The sequence below is a fragment of the Stegodyphus dumicola genome, chromosome 6, assembly GCF_044657685.1.
Source record: "Stegodyphus dumicola isolate Sdum_Otavi_A_Nest chromosome 6, ASM4465768v1".
Taxonomy (NCBI): domain Eukaryota; kingdom Metazoa; phylum Arthropoda; class Arachnida; order Araneae; family Eresidae; genus Stegodyphus; species Stegodyphus dumicola.
The window spans coordinates 32,767,082-32,787,620 of NC_140773.1; the positions used below are offsets into that span (position 1 = coordinate 32,767,082).

General features: G+C 32.8%; 1 protein-coding gene across 1 annotated transcript in view; it reads right to left on the bottom strand.

Moving 5' to 3' along the window:
* LOC118199568 (uncharacterized) overlaps window positions 1-20,539 on the bottom strand; it is a 753,888-nt gene that overhangs the window by 71,212 nt on the left and 662,137 nt on the right. The window contains exon 9 of the mRNA XM_085818213.1: window positions 8,739-8,897. Within this exon, the coding sequence (XP_085674339.1) occupies window positions 8,739-8,897 (159 nt within the window). The remainder of the gene's footprint in view (window positions 1-8,738; window positions 8,898-20,539) is intronic.

A 20,539-nucleotide genomic window follows, 5' to 3' on the forward strand; every position in this document is an offset into this window, starting at 1 on the left:
TGTTAATTTACAATGTATATCAATGTCAGTAGAACACAAGGGTAATCATAATTGTTGTTAAGTATATACAAATTTGCAAAAGAGTTACTTAAATAGTTTTGGAAATATCCTGCGCGCAAGTTGTAAAAACAGCGTTTTGAGATAAATGCAATTAAAGTATAAATTTATGAATAAAGTAATATATTTTGAACTTTCATGAAAAAATACATTTTATACATGTAACTATGACTATTTGCCACTGTATTAATAAATTTTGGAATGAAACATCAAAAAATGACAAAAATATGACTTCTTATATATACTTACGTGCCACAAATATCTTCGAAAAAAAGCTAAATTCTTTAAAAAAATACAAAATTTGCAAATTCACTTAAATAAAAGAAGAAAATTTAAGTGATAGTTAAAAGTTGATCATAGTCTATATAATAGAGATCTATATAACACAAGTATTATAGAATATTTTAATTTATTAAAGAAAACATAAAACAGCTTTAAAATTTTCCAGCTTCATATAGAATGCCCTCTATTTCTTTCTGAGTTTCAAATTTTACAGAGTTTGCCATGCGTTTTGCTCTGCGACTTTCTAAACTCATAGCTGAACTACTAATTTCTGCATCAAAAATTCGACTTTTATCAGCTTTTTTTGCTGATTCAATTGCATACTGTCCTACACGAAAGCCCATTCTTTTTATGCATTCAAGTCGACCTATTCTCCCATCATTGAATGATATAATTTGCTTCATATGCAGCAAGCTGTGCGATAAGTTTACTCGATCCGCTTGTTTTGGGGCATAGTTTCCACACAAGGGAATTAAATGATTCATTGGAGTTTTGTGTTTTTGCTCCAAGGCAACGTTTCAAAAGTTTGGGATCTGAAAGATCTTTAAATATAGGTTTTATACAGTCCATCACTGCAGCTGGCATGCTGTTCTTGTGTTGGAATCCTTTCTCAGAACCAGCAGCTTTTGCTCTTTGGAACGCACACCATGAATTCTCACCTTGTGGACAAAATTCGTGAAGAGGTTCATCATCGGTAGAACGTTTATGATAGAATATAGCCCACACAGCTTTACGCATATCCATGCATGATCCCTTGTTGCTCCTAATAGCATTACCATAGTACGTTGTGATTTGATCTATAACTTTATCTGTTAATCGACCTTTTCCACTTAGTGGCTTATGATCAGCCAATTGTTTTCCTCTCATATTGATTTTTAATTGTCGCAACCTATTACCCATTCGTTTCTGTACATGACCAACACATTCGATTTTTTTCAACACAATATCACTTCCATAGTTATGATTTTTCTGCAATTCAGAAAATGTTTTCGTATCACCATCCCCAATATAGCTGACATATTGGACACTGTGCTTTTCTATGGAACGATTGAATATTTTACATATTCCATCAACTTCCATCTTACCTGCAGATCCTTCATGATTTTTGATACATTTTTCTTCATGATTTGCTTTCCATAAAAGATATTGTGCTCCATACTTTGGCCCTTTCCAAGATTCACAACCTTTACAGTATGATGAAAGTACCTCAATGTCTAAAATTTTACCAGTTTCTGCACCAATTACACTCGCAAATCTCACGCGTGATGAATGGCCGCGCGTTTTCCATGATCCATCCCCACTAACTGTGAGGTCTGAGCAGCCAGTTGCTTCAATTTCTTGTTCCGCAGCATACGACATAGACATTTCAGCAACTTTTGAAGTTGTCGACAGCATTTTTCTTAATTTTCTACAATATGCAGATTTTTGGATAGGTGGTGGTAAGTCCATTACACCACAAAATGTGCGCATACCTGCAAGACCTTGACTAATACATCTCATTCCATACATAAATCTTTCATTAATTTCTGGAATGTTTTTCTTGTAACCCATCATAGACGAAGAATAAAAAGAAGTCAGTTCACCACAAGTATCGCAAAGCAGAAAAAATTTTGAAGATAATCCATTAGTGTTGTTTTCGCACACTTGTACATCTGATCCACATTGTTTACAACACAGATACTTGGAAATATTACTGAATAAAATTTCGATATCCAAAATTCTATATCCTTTAAATTTAGAATCAGTAGTTATGTTTTCAAAACAACTAGAATTAAGTTTTCTTGCTGAAGCACTCACAAAAATGCTTTGCTTGTCTGGTGTTGTGAAACGATTACCATGAAACTTTCGCTTCTTCTGACGCTTGCCAGAAGAACGTTTAGGAATTTCACAATCCATATTCATAACTAAATTAATAAAGTACTTGTAAAGAGTGTTTAAAGCGTACTATTTATTTAATATAATTAGTAAATACACACAATAAACCACGGTAAAATCTTATAAACAAGGCAGCAAACTTCAAACAAAATCACAGTTCTTAAACTTAGCTCTCATTTTCTACTACAACGTGATAAGCAAGCGATAACGTATCAAAACAAAATTAAAGTAGAAGTAACGTTTCATCTCGTCTTCTTCCACTGGCATATTTTTATTTAAAAATAGCAATGGCTGGCTTTCAGCACACGAAATCCAAACTGAGGCCCTTTAAAACTGTAATCAAACACTACAGCAGCTGCCACGATCATTGCGGGTGTAAGAAAAACAGCTGCTTCGATATTTACATTATTTTCAATATCTCGCAAACTAATGAACGTATGAAAAAAACAATTGCACCAAATTACTCATAAATGATTGGGCTATAAAAATATCAGAAAATTGAAAAATCGAATTTTTGAAAATTTTAAAGGTGTACTGTCCCCTTAATGTCATATTGGTAAATTAACACACTTATTTAAACTAACTACTTTATGAATCAAATACTATATACAAGTATATTACATATTGGCTGGAGTTACAAAATAACTGTTTAATAACACACCTCTCTATATAACCACACTCATCCCCTCTCTTCCCTCTCTCTCAACTCTCTCTGCCGAAATTCTTAATTAGCTAAACATGTAAGGATCCTAAGTTTTACTAACGTTTATTTTATTTTAAATCTTTACTATCACTTCCTATTTTCTACTTCCGGCCAGAATTAAAAGCTTTTAACTTATTTATGCAAATTTGTCTTGCTAACGCCAAGTACTTAAGTTGTGGTTTTTTGCCAAGCAAGAGAGAGGAAGGAGTTATTAGAAGCAGGCCGCTTGCCATAGTAGTTTTACTCGGTTGCTGGTTGCCTTCAAGGCCAGAGGTTTAATCCTCTTGATAATTTTAAACGTATCGTAGTTTTAGCAGCTCTCTGTACTACATACGGCGTTTTGTTAATTCACGGCCAATCTTAAGGTAGGCACTTGTTTATTAATCCAAAGTTAGTTTAGTTAGAGTTTTAGTTAATATTTTTATATTCTTACGTTCAGACCACAAGTGGTTGGTCTCTCTATTCCGAAGTTCCGGAAATCATTGTAAAGAGAGAAAAATAAAGGGTTTCGTATACCCTTCCTGTGTGTATTGTCTACTTCACAATTTATTGAACATAGCTTCAGTAAGCTCGCTGTTCCGAATCAGGACAATTAATGTTTCCAAAGCAAGTAAGGAGAAACACAGAAACTAATAAACATACTGGTAGCGCAAGCGGAGCGCCCTCTATCTCGTTTTCTACACAAGTTGTCTGTGTTATTGTAAAGCAGGAAGTACGTGCTTTTCCTTTTCATAGTTAAAAATAGTAAAGGGTTATTGTCAGCCTTTTCTGTGCTGGTATTATATCACGCTTGTGTAGGAAATAATACCAGCTAGCTAGGTTCATTAATAGGATCTAGATTAGTTTATGTGGCGAAGGAAAGTTAGATCCTATAGTTTATGTTGATAGTATTATGATACCGTATGATTTCTTTCTCTTGCTATCCATATTTTATTGTTATTTAACCAAGAAAGCTTATTCAATAAACATAGGCAATTTTTAAGAAGTACTCTGACGCAGAGTCATTATTCTTAAGAGTTTTATTTTACTAAAAGTTTAAGCTTGCTAGCATATTTATCCATTTTTATCATATCTGTTTAAACGAAAAATTATAAAAGGGTCAAAGTGTGTGATGTGTGACTGGCCATTCAAACGATGGAAAACTACCAAAAAAAAAAAAAAAAAAAAAAAGTAACAACAATGGAGTATCTTTCCGCTATACCAGTGGTCGGGAAACGTATTAGCCAAAGAGCCAAATATGAACATTACAACAATTTTTAAGAAAATTGGGAGCCAAATCTGCTTGTTTAGTAAACTTTTATTATACTAAATAAAACTAAATTTAATACTTAATAAATATTTATTAAGGCGAACATTGTGCTTGCATCTCCTTGGAAAGTAAGCCTGTAAGATGTGCAGCTAGATTAAAAAATACAACAACTTTTAATTAAGACAGGACAACGGCAGACACGGTAGATAAAACAAAACTGTTTACACTGCAACTGCTGCTCTGTGATGCCAGTTTGTACCTTCACTACTTTATAAAAAGCATGCCGGTAGCTTGTACATGGTTTATGTTTACGTTTACGAAAACTAATAAAATTAAACTCGATGTTCGTTACGTATTTTTACAACAATATAAAATTTTAATTACCTATCTATCTTTTTATTCAAACAAAAAAATATACATGGTTCTCGATTTATAGAAGAATTTTAATTTATCAAAATAAGATGTAATTTTGTTTTCTGACCAAGTTTTTTTTAAATGAAAATATTTCGCCTTCCGTGGATATTTGTACCAGAACCGCACTTAAGGAGCCAAAGAGCCACATGCGGCTCTGGAGCCGCACCTTGCCGACCACTGTGCTATACGATCGGTCAGAATTGGTTTCATTTTATTAGTTCGAGTTCCATTACATTTTTATCTTTTCCTTTCGTGAGCCCTTAGTTTAGATTTTGTTTTGAGTAAACAGAAGTTTTCTTAAGATAACCTGGCGGAGCGTTGAATACCGGGGGAAGGGAAAAGTTAGAACGTAACAAACCTAATGGCTTTACAATATTTCAGGATATTTTTGAATACCACGTACAACTGAACGAGGAAATACGATGGAAAAAATGGTAAGTTTTAGAAATGAAGTGTATCTTCATGTTTCAAACTTCCGCGCTCGCCATGGAAGACGACATAACAGCAAGCAAGTATAAATACTGTCGACATCGAAAATTGCTGAAATCAAGCAAGGATTAATAGATCATTTTGTTCTGCTTCTGTTACACCCAGTCTTCTCTAACTCTCTATCTCCTACTACCAATCTTCGACAAGACTCAACTTAACTCACCCTTGCCAGAGTACTATATTATGCACATTTAATTGCGTGTTTTGGAATATAAAAAATGCTAATTTGTTTTTAAAACCTAAAACAAATTTTTACTGTGGTTTACCAAAAGTCACAAAAATGACCCCTTTTTGGGCTATTCAAATGTGAATGCCTCCTTAATACTGTATTTAATATTAATTAATAAAAAATAATAATTATATATATAATATCCTTATATATATTCCACGATTTTCCAGTTAGTACAGGAGTTTTGCAGTTAGTAAGTAGTTTACAGGAATATAGGCTTTTATAATAATTATAAATTAATTATAAGAAAAATTCTACTGATTTTAAATAAGGAACAGCTCATGATATCATGCATACTTCTATCTAGACCTTACTGAAATGTAGATTAAACTAATCCGTACATTTCGAGAGTTTGATTTTAACTAACTATAGCTAAGCATTATTCAAAGAAATATATACCGAGAACCTAACCTGTTCTATTAGTGAACGTTCTCGAAATAAAATGATCAAAGATAAAACAAGAAGTTTTCTTATGCTATCTAAACTAAAGACACGGGTAATGGTTAAACGAACCCATACAATTATAATTTAAAAAGCTTCTCAATTCTAGCCTTTCGCAGTTTCATAAACCGAATGTTCTGTCTGTATCAGTCACTACCAGTATATTTATCTCAACAGCTATCTAGACAGAGACGATTTTCATAAAGATGATTATTAGTTTCATTGAATTATGTTCGTTTTTTTGGCGTTAAAGTATCAGCCCGTTAATTTTTTTCTCTACCTTGTTTTATTTATAAAACCAATAAATTCCCTCACGAAGGAGAAGAAAACTGCCAAACATAAAATGAGTTTGCAGTAAACATTCTGTGAAAACCTTAAGTCTCTCGTAACACATAAATAACCAAAAATGCGCTGAAAAAGAGATTTGATGAATAACTCCATGGGTGAACAGCCAATGGCAACATTAAAAGTATTCAATATTATTTACTTCTGAAAATGATTAAGCATGAGAATGACTACTGAAGAATCACAATTTAATTGATAAAGAGTTAGGCTAATTATGACTAAAGAAATGGGCATCAAGTTTTGTTCATATAACTGCTGTCTTGGTGAGAAACTTACTGATCGAAAAACTATTACCTAATTCAATTATAACGCTTATTTATCTAATTCGATCCATCAATGTAACTTCTGGATAGAGTGCTAAGACAAAAATTCGCCAAAGTAAGGAAAGACTGAACGGGTATAACAAAATTGATAATTAGATTTAATCTTACAAATTAATATCCGACCAAATATGAAAGGCGTATTCATTCGACAGTATTTCAGGAAATGAATCCAAAGGTGTTTTCCAGAAATAGGAATGCTGTCTAAACAAATAATATATAGGAATTACTCTGAAAACAGCTGTAGCCATTATTTTGTAACTCTATGCATGCAGTTTTAAAATGAACATTACCTGGTACTAAATTGTTGCATTTTATCACAGCATTTATTGTATTAATCACAGCCCTTTTGTCTCTCAAACTCTTCTCGACAAAGCAAAAGAAAGATGAATTTTTTTTCATCCATGAGAAAGACAGATGTTGTTTACTGCGCTGTGGACTGATCTTTCGATTTTAGACAGCTTTTTATGTATCCTTTTTTTTTCAGAAAAATGGTCTTTTTCAGCAAGATGGGAGATTAACATCTTCAATAACGTCACCTATCTCAAAAAATATCGCTGTTACATATCGATTAGCAATTGAAGATGGTATCGGCTATCGCACGCATATCATCAATCATTTGACACTTTTTACGATAACATCGCAAGTTTCTCAAAATTCGTACGACAGGACAGGCTCTTGTTTTGATTTTGCCAATAAAAATGACAGAGCTCAAACTATTATCCAATTGTTTGCAAATATCAATAAAGCTGTTGTTTTCCTGCCTATTATAAAAACTGCTAGGTCTAAACACCGCTAATACAAAATTAAATGGAATATCCCTTTATTAAGCCAAAATAATAAAGACAAAATTAAAATTAAGCAACATTTATAGATCAAAATAACGAAACGTAGCAAAAGAATACTAAATTTTACTGCAACTAACAGAAAAAGAAACAGAAATTTGCAGATCGAGAGTAAATCCTCAAGACTGCAGTTTCGACGGTAGTTTAAAACTTTTTTCCTCTACGACACTGTGATGGAAAAAAAGTATGCCAACGAGAAAGCAAGAGAGAAAACTTCGTGAATGATGAAATTAAACGATAGAAAGTGATTGCGGTTAATAGATGGTGCTAAGCTATTCGCTTTCCACCATTTACCTAGATACTTAAAGTACTCTAAGATCCAGCAGTAGCTAGAGTGATTAAGAGGGTTGAATTTTTGTATTTCAACCTGGGTTCGAGCTCAAAAACTGAGCAGATTGGCTGCATGATTGGTTTTCTTAATTTTCCCTATACGTAACGTTAATACGAACCAGCTGCGTTAGAAAATCCTTCATCGAGAGAACCTTAACCGTAAACAGATTGCTCTCGAATTACTTGGTATATTCAAGTAACCGACTCCAAACCTAGACTTCGAATATTTCTTTATTATTATCAAGGAGACATGCTGTGGTTCAGTCATTTTCTCTCGCAGCTGAAGAACGGAGCTATTTTTGAATTTACAGACCTGCAAATTTACTCACATTACGGCGTTTCCTGTTACTAATTATTAATAGCTTCAATACCAGTAAATCTCCTTTCAATTAACTAAAATGAACAGCAATAAAATGTGCATTGGACTGGTATGAAGTTGACTCCTGATTAGCTGGCGTAACACGAGGAAAGATGCCAAGTCCAATAGCAGTTAAGAAACATAGGAATATAAAATATAGTTAAGTAATTAACTGAAGAATGTTATTAACTATTTGTCGGTAGTTTTAAGCCTTTTAATTTAGATAATAAGCTAATTTAGTTATGTAAATTAAACCAGAATTCAAGACAAGAAGAGCACCTTCGAAACAAAAAATACATTTGTTTATATGATTTTTGTATTTTGATAGGAGTTAATGAGAAACAGAAGATTAAATGGCCATGCAATTACTTTCTTTTAAGATTCAGTATATTTTTAACGGATAATTTAACAGTGTTTATGTAGCCCAAATCATATATAAATTATGTACCGTTGTGGATGAAAAGACCTTTTATACTGTGACAGCCTCTGTTACCGCTGCTGTTAATCTACTTAATTTCTTCTAAAGTTTGCATTACTTTGCAGATATTTAATGTTATTCTGATTTTTAATAGTTTTCCGATCATTTCACAATAAACAAAATTAACTTTTATTAGACAATCAACGTTAGGTTAATCCTCTGCACCTAATCAAGAATTGATTGTAGTTTGATCTTGCTATCAGTTAACTAAAATCATCCCATTGAAACATGTTTAACATTATATAATTAAATTTACATAAAGTAAACAATTAACAAGTCGAAAAATATCAAAAATTCAAAATGATAAGTGCAAAAAATCTTACCATTATGCTGAGATGTATTGTAATGCTGTAATGCTTCGTGACTGATGCTTGGATCGAAACTGTTTAAGCTAGTGATGACATATTTAGATAACTGCGCCCACTGCCACTTATAAAGGTCATCAGGTCCTGGCCAGGCGTCTATGGCTTGGGCAGTTGTACCTAAAGTAATGCAATCCTTTGATATATCTGAAGTTAAAGCGATTTTCATATTTTACTTATAACAAAACAACTAATCAATTCATTTATTTTTATAAGAAAGGATGAGACAGACCGAGGTATATATAGGAAGATATTTAGAAGACAAAATCTGCAAAAAAGTAAAGGTAACATTTATGTATGATATCCAGATATTTAACTTCAGGTATTTTAGCCTTTGTTACACGTAGCGCGGTATCTCTTTTATGCTGTCAAAATGTTCTGTTTGTCGGCAATGTATCTGCTCTTCTCAATGAGCCATATGCATATCTGCACGTTCTCAAATACCTGATGAGGCCCATATGGACACTGTGATCTCTAGAGGAAATAATAAAATAGTACATATGCAGAGCGTTTATTATGTTGACTTGACTAAAAACAAATTATACTACTTTTTGAGAGTTTAGCAGATCATGATGTAATCCAGATAGATTAGCTACTCAAATATTTTAAAGAAAGATATATTAAATGTCTACTGGACGCAAAAGTTGTTGTAATTTAAAACGAAATTTGTCTGAACAGCATCTTGATTTGCCTAAAAACTAACTATACATAAATTTTTACAACTTAACAGATAATAATTAGTAGATTAGATAATAATATTAGCAAGCAAGGTATTTTGAAGAAAAAGACAGTACAAGAGTACTGGAGCAAAATTTTTTCCTCAGATAAAAGTGGCCACAAGATGCTAATACAAAACCTTCGTCACAAAGATCATCACATATGGAGCTGCGATATAAGCCTTGTCGATAACGGAAAGTAAAACGAGATTGCTAACGTCCACACAGCGATAGTTCAAGCTAAATATCACGTGTGGATTTCGACCACCTCCAGTTCAGCCTGAATGTCTCAGCAGTCATTATTACGCTACATTTTCAAAACATCGATGAGGCTAGTTACTGTTTAATCCTTCAAAATCCATACAAAAGACATCCAGCCAATCTCCCTACCAAAACAAAAATCTAAAAGAACGTCGATCCAAGAAACAGAGGAATTGAAGCCTATATTGAAGGATCAAAAGTCAGATGGGTAGCGTTCTTTCTAATCCAACAACATTTGGACTCTGAAATAAAATGGAAAGGGTACTTACGCAACTCCAGTACCATACGCGAAGCGTAACTCTCACCAATAAAAGCTGCAATCAGCATTCCGCCAATAAAAAACTTCATCAGAATATCCATTAACACAGACAACCAAGCAGCTATACTCTTCATCCGAAATCCAGATAACCGTTCTCATCTAGCCCATGATATTAATATCAAATTTCTAACAAACTCAATGCTGAAATAACCGTAACTTAAATAAAAGGGCAGAATGGTAACATTGGCAACGACACTGCCAACAATCTAGCAAAAGAAGCAGCTCTTTCGTAAGAAGAGTTCTTCAACATCAAACTTTTGAAATCGCAACTGTGACAAATCCTAATCAAGCATCTAAGCCACGAGTGGCAAGACGAGTGGAATAACGCAACAACAGGCAAGCGTACCTACCAGTTGTTGCCGAATGTCAGCACAAAAGTCAGAAGTTTCAAGTCCTTAATCATTAACTTCCCGATCAAGGCCCATATCCAGATTATTTTCTTAAAATGAACTTTTGTAATAGCGACAGTTGCGTGTGTGGAGTCAAAAGAGATGCAGACCATTACCTATCCTTCTGTCCTCTTACAAATGATCTTCACATTCGGAAACCACCAAACTAGACCTTAACTTCAAAAGAATGGTGATATCTCAATGCCAACTGTATCCAAAAATCATGAAAATACACTGAAAGTTCTGTACTCTAGGTCTGGACCTATGCCAAGTCATACCTTAGGACCGAAAACGGAAAAGCGGAGAGAGCAATGACTAGGCTACACCTCAATTGATTCCGAACACCATCAACAATTTTCATAATGTTTCAAAACACCAAACGTACTGATCTAAGCCCACGAAACGTATTTATAAACTTTGGATATTGGACTGAAAGATCTGAACTCAGTACAGTATTACTTGTAACAAATGTCCTCACACAACAAGAATAAGAAATTTCAATATTTTAGCAAAATCAATTCCAATATGTTTATCTACTTGCATAAAAATACAAAAGTTCCAGTGCAACTATTCTCAAAATATCAACTCTACTATATTTACGTAATCCATTCTTGTAATGAATATACTCAGTAGTTTGTGTTATATTATGTAACTTTGCCTAATTATATGCTATCATCCTTTTATATTTAAAATGTAAAAACTCCGATGTATAACTCTAGTGCTCCTTAGCAGAAAAAGCATACAGTCAATTCCAGTTTTTCATACTCTAGCTGGTTAGTGATGCTCGATTCTGTAGTGAAGTATCTGGTGCCCCGTGACTTTTACTTTCTTTACCTGTTTTAGGCAAGGACACTCTCGGATATGAATCTTGAGGATATATTACCGATTTCTCGAGAACCACCACCTTGTGCCACGAGATTTTTGAATCAATGAATTTTAAGCGATTTTAATTTTTAATAATTTTTAATTTTTGAGACATTCTGCAGGGGCATTATAGAGCCATAAAATACTATGCCTTATCAGAGATTCGAAAACGAAAGCAGCTGTGGGTCTGTTAGTCGCCATTAATTACCATTCCGTCTACGGCAGGGAAATAATTTTCTACAATATTAGACCATGTAATTTGAGACATTCTGCAAGTGCATTATAGAGCCATAAAATACTATGCCTTATCAGAGATTCGAAAACGAAAGCAGCTGTGGGTCTGTTAGTCGCCATTAATTACCATTCCGTCTACGGCAGGGAAATAATTTTCTACAATATTAGACCATGTTATTTGCTATCTACTATGTAGAGAAAAACAATATGGTATAAAAATGCTGAAAAAAATTGTTATAATTTTACGAGAACTTTCTTGTTACACTCAACATTGTATTTTATTTATTTGAAAACAAATTAAATTTTCACAAAAACTAATATTTTGATATATTACAAAATATTTCGTATCGTAAACTCATAGTTGATGGAACACTTGAATTAATCAACTTACTAAAACAAAGACGCTGTGCTTTCAATCTATTTCTTTTATAACGCAAATGAAGGCTTACTTTGAATCATGTAAGTAAGTTTCTCGGCCTAAACTGGTTTGTTGTGATGTATATTCGGTGATATAAAGACAGCAGATGACAAACTTCTAAATATTAATGTTACTCGTAAAATTCGGAACATTCACATAAACAATGTGATAGCTTCACCCCATTATGAAAGCTTCTTAATTATTAAAATCTTCAAATGAAATGAAATGCATCGTAAGAAAATACGACTCTTGTCGTATTTCTTCTGCACCACAGACTTTCTTGATTAACATTTGTGCTTTATTTCAGAAATAACTTCCATGCATTCAATATTTCTCCACAAAGTTGTCTTTGTGGGATAATTGCAGTTCTTACAACTTGGATTTAAATAGGAAAACTCGTTCCAGGAAATGAAAGCTAATGGAGCCTTTGGGGGTCTTTTCCCTTCATTAAAATGGAACTTATCGTTTCTCACGCAGATTCGGAAATATTTTAAACAAACTTAGCCACGAAGGAACTAACTAATTGTCTTAGTGTTTAATTAAAATCTTAGACAACTGTATGAATAATTAAGTAACTTAATTAAAGGACAATGGCGGAATCGTATAATCCAGATTTTCGAATCAGCAAATAAATAGATGAGCAGATTTAGATTCATTTTGTTAGGAGCAATAAAACTTTATATTCAGTTTGTTCAGTCTAAGCATTCTTCAAAGAATAATTTGTTTTCCTGAAATTTTAGGAAAACGTGAGAATAAATTTATTTCTGTATTAAAATATAAAAAATATGCTAATTAATTATTTTACAATGATCATTAAAAATCAATCTTATTTAGTAATTAAGTAGAACGTGACTCCAGCTATTTCCGAAGATAACTTCGCTGAATACGTTTCTTCAGGACAAAAGTATTCTACAGATAAACAGAATGATTTTATCCTATGTATAAATAAAGTGCATTTCATTAAAAATAATTGGCACATTTATACACTAGAAATATACTTCGACTGTGTTTACTGAAAACTAAAAGAAAGAATTTTAGATAATTCATAAAAATTAGTGTGCTTTCATGCGTAAGCATCTCCAATAACCTCGATAGGTTAGAAACCACAGCATTTCCAGAAATATTAGAAATCAAAACCCATTCCATCTTTAAATTGGGTATGTATTCTACTTGCCGAAAACATTAATAGTATTTTATATATATGAACTATGAATTTGAGTGAAATGTAATATATCTATCGTATACGGAAGGCGTTCCGTAAATTTTAGTAAATCTAATACACTTATATAAGGTAAATATCTAAAATTATTTTTTCTGTCCGTTTTCTAAGTATTTTCGTAGTCCATCTTCTATCTGTTTTCCTCTAACGTTCAATGCACTTAGCACAGATATCTGTTAAGAACTAGATTCTAGCAGAAAACTATTATTTTTAATAAAACTGTTCTTGAAACGTGAGCTAAGCAAATAATTTGTCAGTTTTTGAAAAAAGAAGGAATTACCGGTTGACAAATCTGATGAATACAGTTAAAGGCAAAGAAGTCGAAATCGCATTGTTGAATAGCAGCCTTACAAATCTGTGTCTTGTATGTTGAAGCACAGCCATGCAAAAAAAAAAAAAAAAAAAAAAAAAAAAAAAAAAAAAAAACTGAAATGTTTCAGATTTTCAGATTTTAAATTACGTCCAAAGGGGCGTTTTTTAACATTTTGTGTGTTACCTTTCTTTATTAAATATCATGTTCCTCGCACTTAAACCATAAGATCCAGTGCAACAGCAATATCGCAAAATAGTTTTAAAACGAGCATATCTTTAGAATTTCCGATACAGAGACTCACGCGCTGGAGATAAAAATGTTTTTTCTGCACAACGTTGCCATTGCTCGCTTTGAAATCCTTGAGTTTGTTAATCAAAAATTCGTCAAAGTTTTAAAAAACAGGAAATCGATCATAAAACAAATTTCAAATTTCAAATTTGGTCTTCCACATGCTCATATTCGTTGGAGGATTACGTTATTCAAAATTCGATGACTCTATGTACCGTTGTTTTATCACAATACGAGAAATATACATACATTTATGCAGATTTTTCATTATTTAATTTCTTCAAATATAATGCAGGACTCTAACATTTTGTGGCAACAGTTTGAAAAGTGAACCGACATTTATGAGTCCGACGCAAAATGCCAAAACGAAACTAATAGTCCTTCGGGATTCAAATCCCTTTGGACTAAAAAAAAAAAAAAACTTTGCTCCAAAATTTTCTACTGCGTGTCTACATGAGATGGATTCCACTGTATATGGACATTTTATGGTAAAGGAAAACCTGCATTAACTTATGTAGGTTGGAAAGATTGGATTTATCGTCAGTTGGAGATCAAGTTCCTAAGATCTTATAGATAAATACGGCAATCAGATAAGATGCATAGATCGCCAACTTCCTTTTCGGCTAGAATAGCTTCTAGTAGCCTGTCAATTGTTACTGATTCGCTTATGAAAACCGAACAGGAATCGAGATTACGTTGGGAAAAATCCTTTTTTTAGAAGGCTCAATATAAATTCCTCTCCTGCATTGTCAGCAACTTTGCTACCGTCAACGAAGATCTTGATACATTTTTTGGTAGATTGTTTATGATTTCCAATGCCAACTGTTTAAGTTGGTCGATGATAAAATCTTTCTTGTTAACAGCAGAAAAAAAAGATGAAAGTGAAAGTGGATCCTTGAGAATCACTTCGAGGGATTCAATCAATGTTGCAGAGAGTGGGGTACAACGACACAACAAGGTAAGTTCTGAGACGCGATTTGACAGGCAGGACTGTTTTTCTTTAATCTTTGATGGTTTCTACACTTTTTATGATATGCTAGTGTTTTGTTGTGGTAGCAATAACTTGAAAGTTTGTTATGTTTCTTTATAAGGCCAGCCTGCCTTCTAAATCGAAAAGGTTGCAGGTTCGGCGTAAGGAAAGGCAAATTTTTGAAGCCATGCTTCAGACCAGTAATAACATGGGCAGCGCGTAATTGGTCTTGTTTTAATTTCTTCACGTTGGCATCAGAAGCACAGCAGTAAATTGGAAATTCGAACTCAAGACTAGACCAGATGAACGCCAAGTGCGTAGTTCTAAGGGTAACAGCATCAACGCCCCTTTCCCGATCTGTGATGTATTTAAGAATATTCAGGCATTTTCTACCTTTCACACTAATAAGCTAATTATTTGTTTGTGACTTGTAAACTCAGGGTCTAAAATGAACCCCAGATATTTAGGATGCTTCTCATAAATAAGTTCTGATTATCTAGCTTTAGTTTTGACTGATATCAGTATAGGTGCTGATTGGTAGTGAAGAAGGAAAAACGTGATTTAGTTGGATTAAAACAGAGTTCTAACTTTGTTGCAAAACTTGACATATCCGTTAGACAGTCATTAAGTCTTGTTTCGGTTTCGCCAATATCAGTGCCAGACCACCAGAGAACAAGGTCGTCTGCAAGCTCGCCATTCCTAATTCCAAAATGAAGTACCCTGTATACATCAGCCAAGTACATAGCGAAAAGTATAGGGCTAAGAACTGATACTCTGAAGGACTCTTTAGCTATGTTCGTATAAACTTAATGAATAATAATTAATAATAATGTATGTCACTGATAGCACGTAACAGCTATTCAGAAACCAAATAAATTTGTGTACCTGTTTCCTTTTGTTATACTTCCAAAGATTTATGCACTCGTTTCACCATGTTTCATAAGTTTAGACTTTATCTTAGAATTTATTGGGCGCTCGTAAAGTACAATAAACAGCATATAGTATAATGATTAAACAGTTTCTTTCGAATTTATGGAATATGAAGAAAAGTCCAAGGAATGCAGTGGGTATGGAATATGTGGGCTCCAATAATAGAACAAATCGCAGAAAAGGAAGCCTTAGAAAATGGGTCATGTAGCTGTTACTATAGGGTGGCCCAGAAGTCACTTTACATTTTGAAAATTAAATAACTTTTTTTCTATTAATATATTTCTTTTTCTCTTTTCAGAATTAAAAAATATAATCCCTGGAAATTTTTGGCATGGATAAGTTTACAACAGAACAACGAGTGAAGATAATTGAATTTTACTTTGAAAATGGACGGTCAATTGTTGCAACGCAAAGATATGCGCCATTTTAATGTTCGACATCCCCCTAGTAGGCCTGCAATAAGGAACTTAGTGACGCGTTTTCAAGGTTCAATTAGTGCAATCTTTAAAACTAGCAGACTTTCAGAAACGAGTAAATTATGCTGTCAGGTTTCAGAGAACTGCAAGAAATGACAATGAGTTTATTCACAAGTTGATCATGGGAGATGAAGCTCATTTCCATTTGAATGGACATGTGAATAAGCAAAAAATAAAAAAGAATTAATTAAATACAGTCATTTAAGAAAAAGTTATTTAATTTTCAAAATGTAAAGTGACTTCTGGGCCACCCTATACTATGTAATAGCTAATTATTTTCTTGATCTAGTTTTTAAAACAATTAAACCAACGCGCATAAACATCTCCTAAATATCAGATAGATAATTTCCACATCTTAAGGCTAAAAGATATGAAAATCTAACTAGACATAACTTTCAAAATAAAAATTCAATTAATTCTAACTTATATCACTCTTTAGAAGAGCAATGCGAAGTTTGTTTAGAAAGGGGATGCAGAAATCTTCTGTGTTAACAGTATTTATTTTAAAATTCGATAGAACTTACATACTATTTCTCACTATATGAAACGTATGATGTTATTTATTTCGTATATTAACTACAAATACAGTATATATGCATTGCTAGTATTTCTATTTTTCAAAACTATTAGTTAAATAAATATTAGTTAAATTTAGCAATAATTAAAGGTAACCCACACTAACGAGTATATAATAAACTTTTAATAATTTAAATTCTAAAATGATAATTTTCAACCTTTCATTTTACTTGTATGAAAGAGCAGAATATGCAGAAAACAGCGGTCATACGGGTGACACACATGCAAAATAGGCATTGCTGGCTGTTACAGTTGCATCGCTGTAAAATGTATTCGTGATTTACTTAGAAAGAGTTGTAGAAAATTTTTAAGATAGTGTTAGTATTTGCGGCTTCAAGCCCTTGCACAGTATATATCTTCTTCTAATTAAATATACGTTTTTATCATCATTTTGTTGTTTACTATTTATAATTGTTTATTACTATTAACGAATTACATAAAAATTTATTCCAAATCAACACTTTTCTACTTCTGAGGTCGAACGGAAAGTAAAGACAATTGCCATTTACAAATAAAAGGTATTTGTAAATAAAAATCGAAGCTTACATAAGTACATTTTTAAGAGGTCAGTAAGACATGTCGTATTATCTTTTATTTAATATATATATTCTCTTTTTATATATGGCCATATCAAGAACTGCTGTTAAGCCTAGGAGTTTGAAAAGGTAGTCTTTCCACCATTTCAGTTACTTCGTTACTGTTTCAAGCATTTCAAGTCTTGAGTATCTGATGTAACTAATACTGTAACAATTTTTTCTAATTTGCTCGATTTTGTTTTTTCATTTCTCCAACAGATGATAATTAAGATAATTTACATTTATGCTTAATGATTTATTAACATAATCTTCACAATAATGATTTTGCTCCAATTACTTTCTTATCGCCCATTCCCAGTTTCTTGTATTCATTATCATATTCTAATATCCTAGCTAAATTAGAACTTCTTGTAAGCTAGAATGCTAAACAATTATGTAGCGACTATTCGCTAAATTCTTGTAAGCAGCAAGTCCAAAGAAGGATTAAATTACTCCCTGTTCCAACTCAAAATAAATGAACAGATGGCCCCTTCTCGGGCGTACAATAAGCCTCCACTTGGGCTTTAACTCAAAATACAAATCTAATGCTAAATAAAACTAGCCTACAACTAACAGAGTTGGCAGAATCAACTAACAGAGTTGGCCCTTATTTAAGGATCATTGACGTAAACTAGCAAGTACGTAGAAGCGCGGCCGAAGAACAATAAGCTTAAACCAGTAGCAACAACGTGGCTAAAGACAGAATACACTTTGTTACTGAAGTGAGCCAGATTTCAACTTAAATACTCGTTTCTACCTAATTTGCATGAATCGTAATCCTGAAACTTCATTTTAATAGGAAAACGTAGGTAGGAAATGAGAATGTATAGGAAAGGCTTGTTCCAAAATAAAAATGACTATTACAAAATTAAAGTAAACCTTGCAATATGGTGACAGTTTCATCATAATTTCCTTTCTATTCTTTGAAATTGCATTTAAACCGCTGTGATTTACTCTTTGATATTGCAATTGTAGTATTAGTCAGTTAGGATAATTCGATATCGATGTTTAGCGTTTTACTTGGTGCCAATGTATTCTAACACTTTTCTATGCCATGGACTAATTTAAGAAATTATATAAAGATATTCGTTTCTAGGTTGCGCGATAGTGATAATTAAATAAACAGTTCTATTCCAAATTAACGCATACGGTTAGAAAACGTTTTTCATTATCAGAATATTTATAAAATTTTCAATCAAGCAAAATGTCCCATAACCGCAGCAGACCCATAAATATGCTAACAGAAAAATAACAGCATATAACGAAGTTTATAAAGAATCATGTTGCTAAACAAAAGCACAAGTCAGCATTTTCAGTTGATTTTTACCATCAATGTTATTCATATTTTTCAATCCAGATCTCTCAGATTTTCACTAATGCGACAACTGCAACCTTTCCTCTGGCAACTTATTCTTAACCCAAACAATCATCTCAAAGTCATACTCTGAAAGCAAACGCAAAAATTCTTCGAAATTTAAATTTAAGCATGCCAGAGTTGTATTCATTACTACTAGGTCGATTAACTATCTAAGTATTTAACTCTCAAAAAAGAAACTCGATAATTTTAACTTGCTGAGAATAGAAAAGAACACGGAAACTTCTGACACTTAATTCAACTTCCATTACACTATTTACGCCCAAACCCAGTGATAGTGCAATTTCCAGATATTTATCTTCGCTTTGTTTCCATATTTACTTTCTGGAAAGTGAAACTCATTAAATGGATTATCATACATCAACAATCCAGTAAACTAACATGAAACGGTTTTCCTACGTTAGGGGAAATTAATATGAAATGTTAGAATAAACACGTATACATACATCTCAATTTAATAGCCCTGCATATAAGGGAATTTAACTAGGGATATAACTAAATAAACATTTGATTAAATTAACTTAAGCTTGAGGTCTGATGAGATGCTGTTTAGCAACAACATTGTCACACATATATAAGCTCAAAGCAGCATGTTCTGTTTAACATTTTCAATCTTTCATTTATTTGTCTGTATATTAGGAAGTTAACTCGTCATACTTTTCAATCAACCTTATCAATATCTCTTTTATTTTAATCGTGTACAAGTATAAAAGCATTTAATAAAAAGGTTATACAAGCAGTGATTAATAAGGAGTTTACTGAAATACTGAAATTGTTCCGATTTCTATAGATACTATTTTTGCAATGCAGGAAGATAAATGATAGATAGCAGCAAGAATTTTTTTTTGATTTGTGTTTTAGATGTGGATTTGTTAAATTATGGATTAGCTAGTAGAGACGTCAATCTTTTTTTGAGACGTGAAAAATGAGCAATGCCCTGGCCGGGACTCGGAGCAGGACTTCTCGAATAAGCATCGAGTGTGCTACCATTACACCACGAAGTCAAGCAGAAAGTAGAGAGAGAGAGAGAGAATACCCCATTTTAAAGGGCGAATGGGGATTATTTAAGAATCAACATCTACCACCTTTTTGTAGTTCGGGCACCAGTATAGAATCATTAGGACTGTTGTTTGAAGCACGAGACTTGAAGAATATTCAATGCCTTCACCGGGACTCGAACCTGGACCTCTGGAATACGTGCAGAGTCTCCTACCGTTACACAACGAAGGCATGTAGACTGGAGACAGAAAATGCCTTATAAGCTTTATTTGAGATATTCCTAATATGTAGTTTAAAATTATTAACTAGTTACTTAAATTTATTTATTGCTGAACTATTCGAAGGTAGAACCAAATGCGGCTAATCTCGTTACATTTAAGTTTATTATTTGATTTGGAGATAGCCTTTATTTTCCTCAGATAACATAACATTTGTATGAATCTTCACGTGACGTACTCATACTAATTGCAATGCAAAGTAATTAATTAAAGACAATTAAAACACCTTGTTATCCCATGAAAACAACGAAGACAAGAAATCAACATATTTATTCAGATCTCTTATATTTCAGAGCACGAGGATAATATAATACTGACTCTATTAACAGTAACATTTATGGCTGACGCGTGGATTAGTGATCGCGAAATTAAGTTTCAGATCTTTTATAAGAATTCCGTGCCTTTTACCTGAAGTTTTAGTCTAAAAAATAAAGCAATTTCCCTAAAACAAATTAACTTAAAATTTAACATAATGATACAGAATAATTCTTAAAAGAGAAGAGGATAAGTTAAGAGGTTAAAACATTTTAGCACATGAAGAATATGATATCATGCAAGAGAT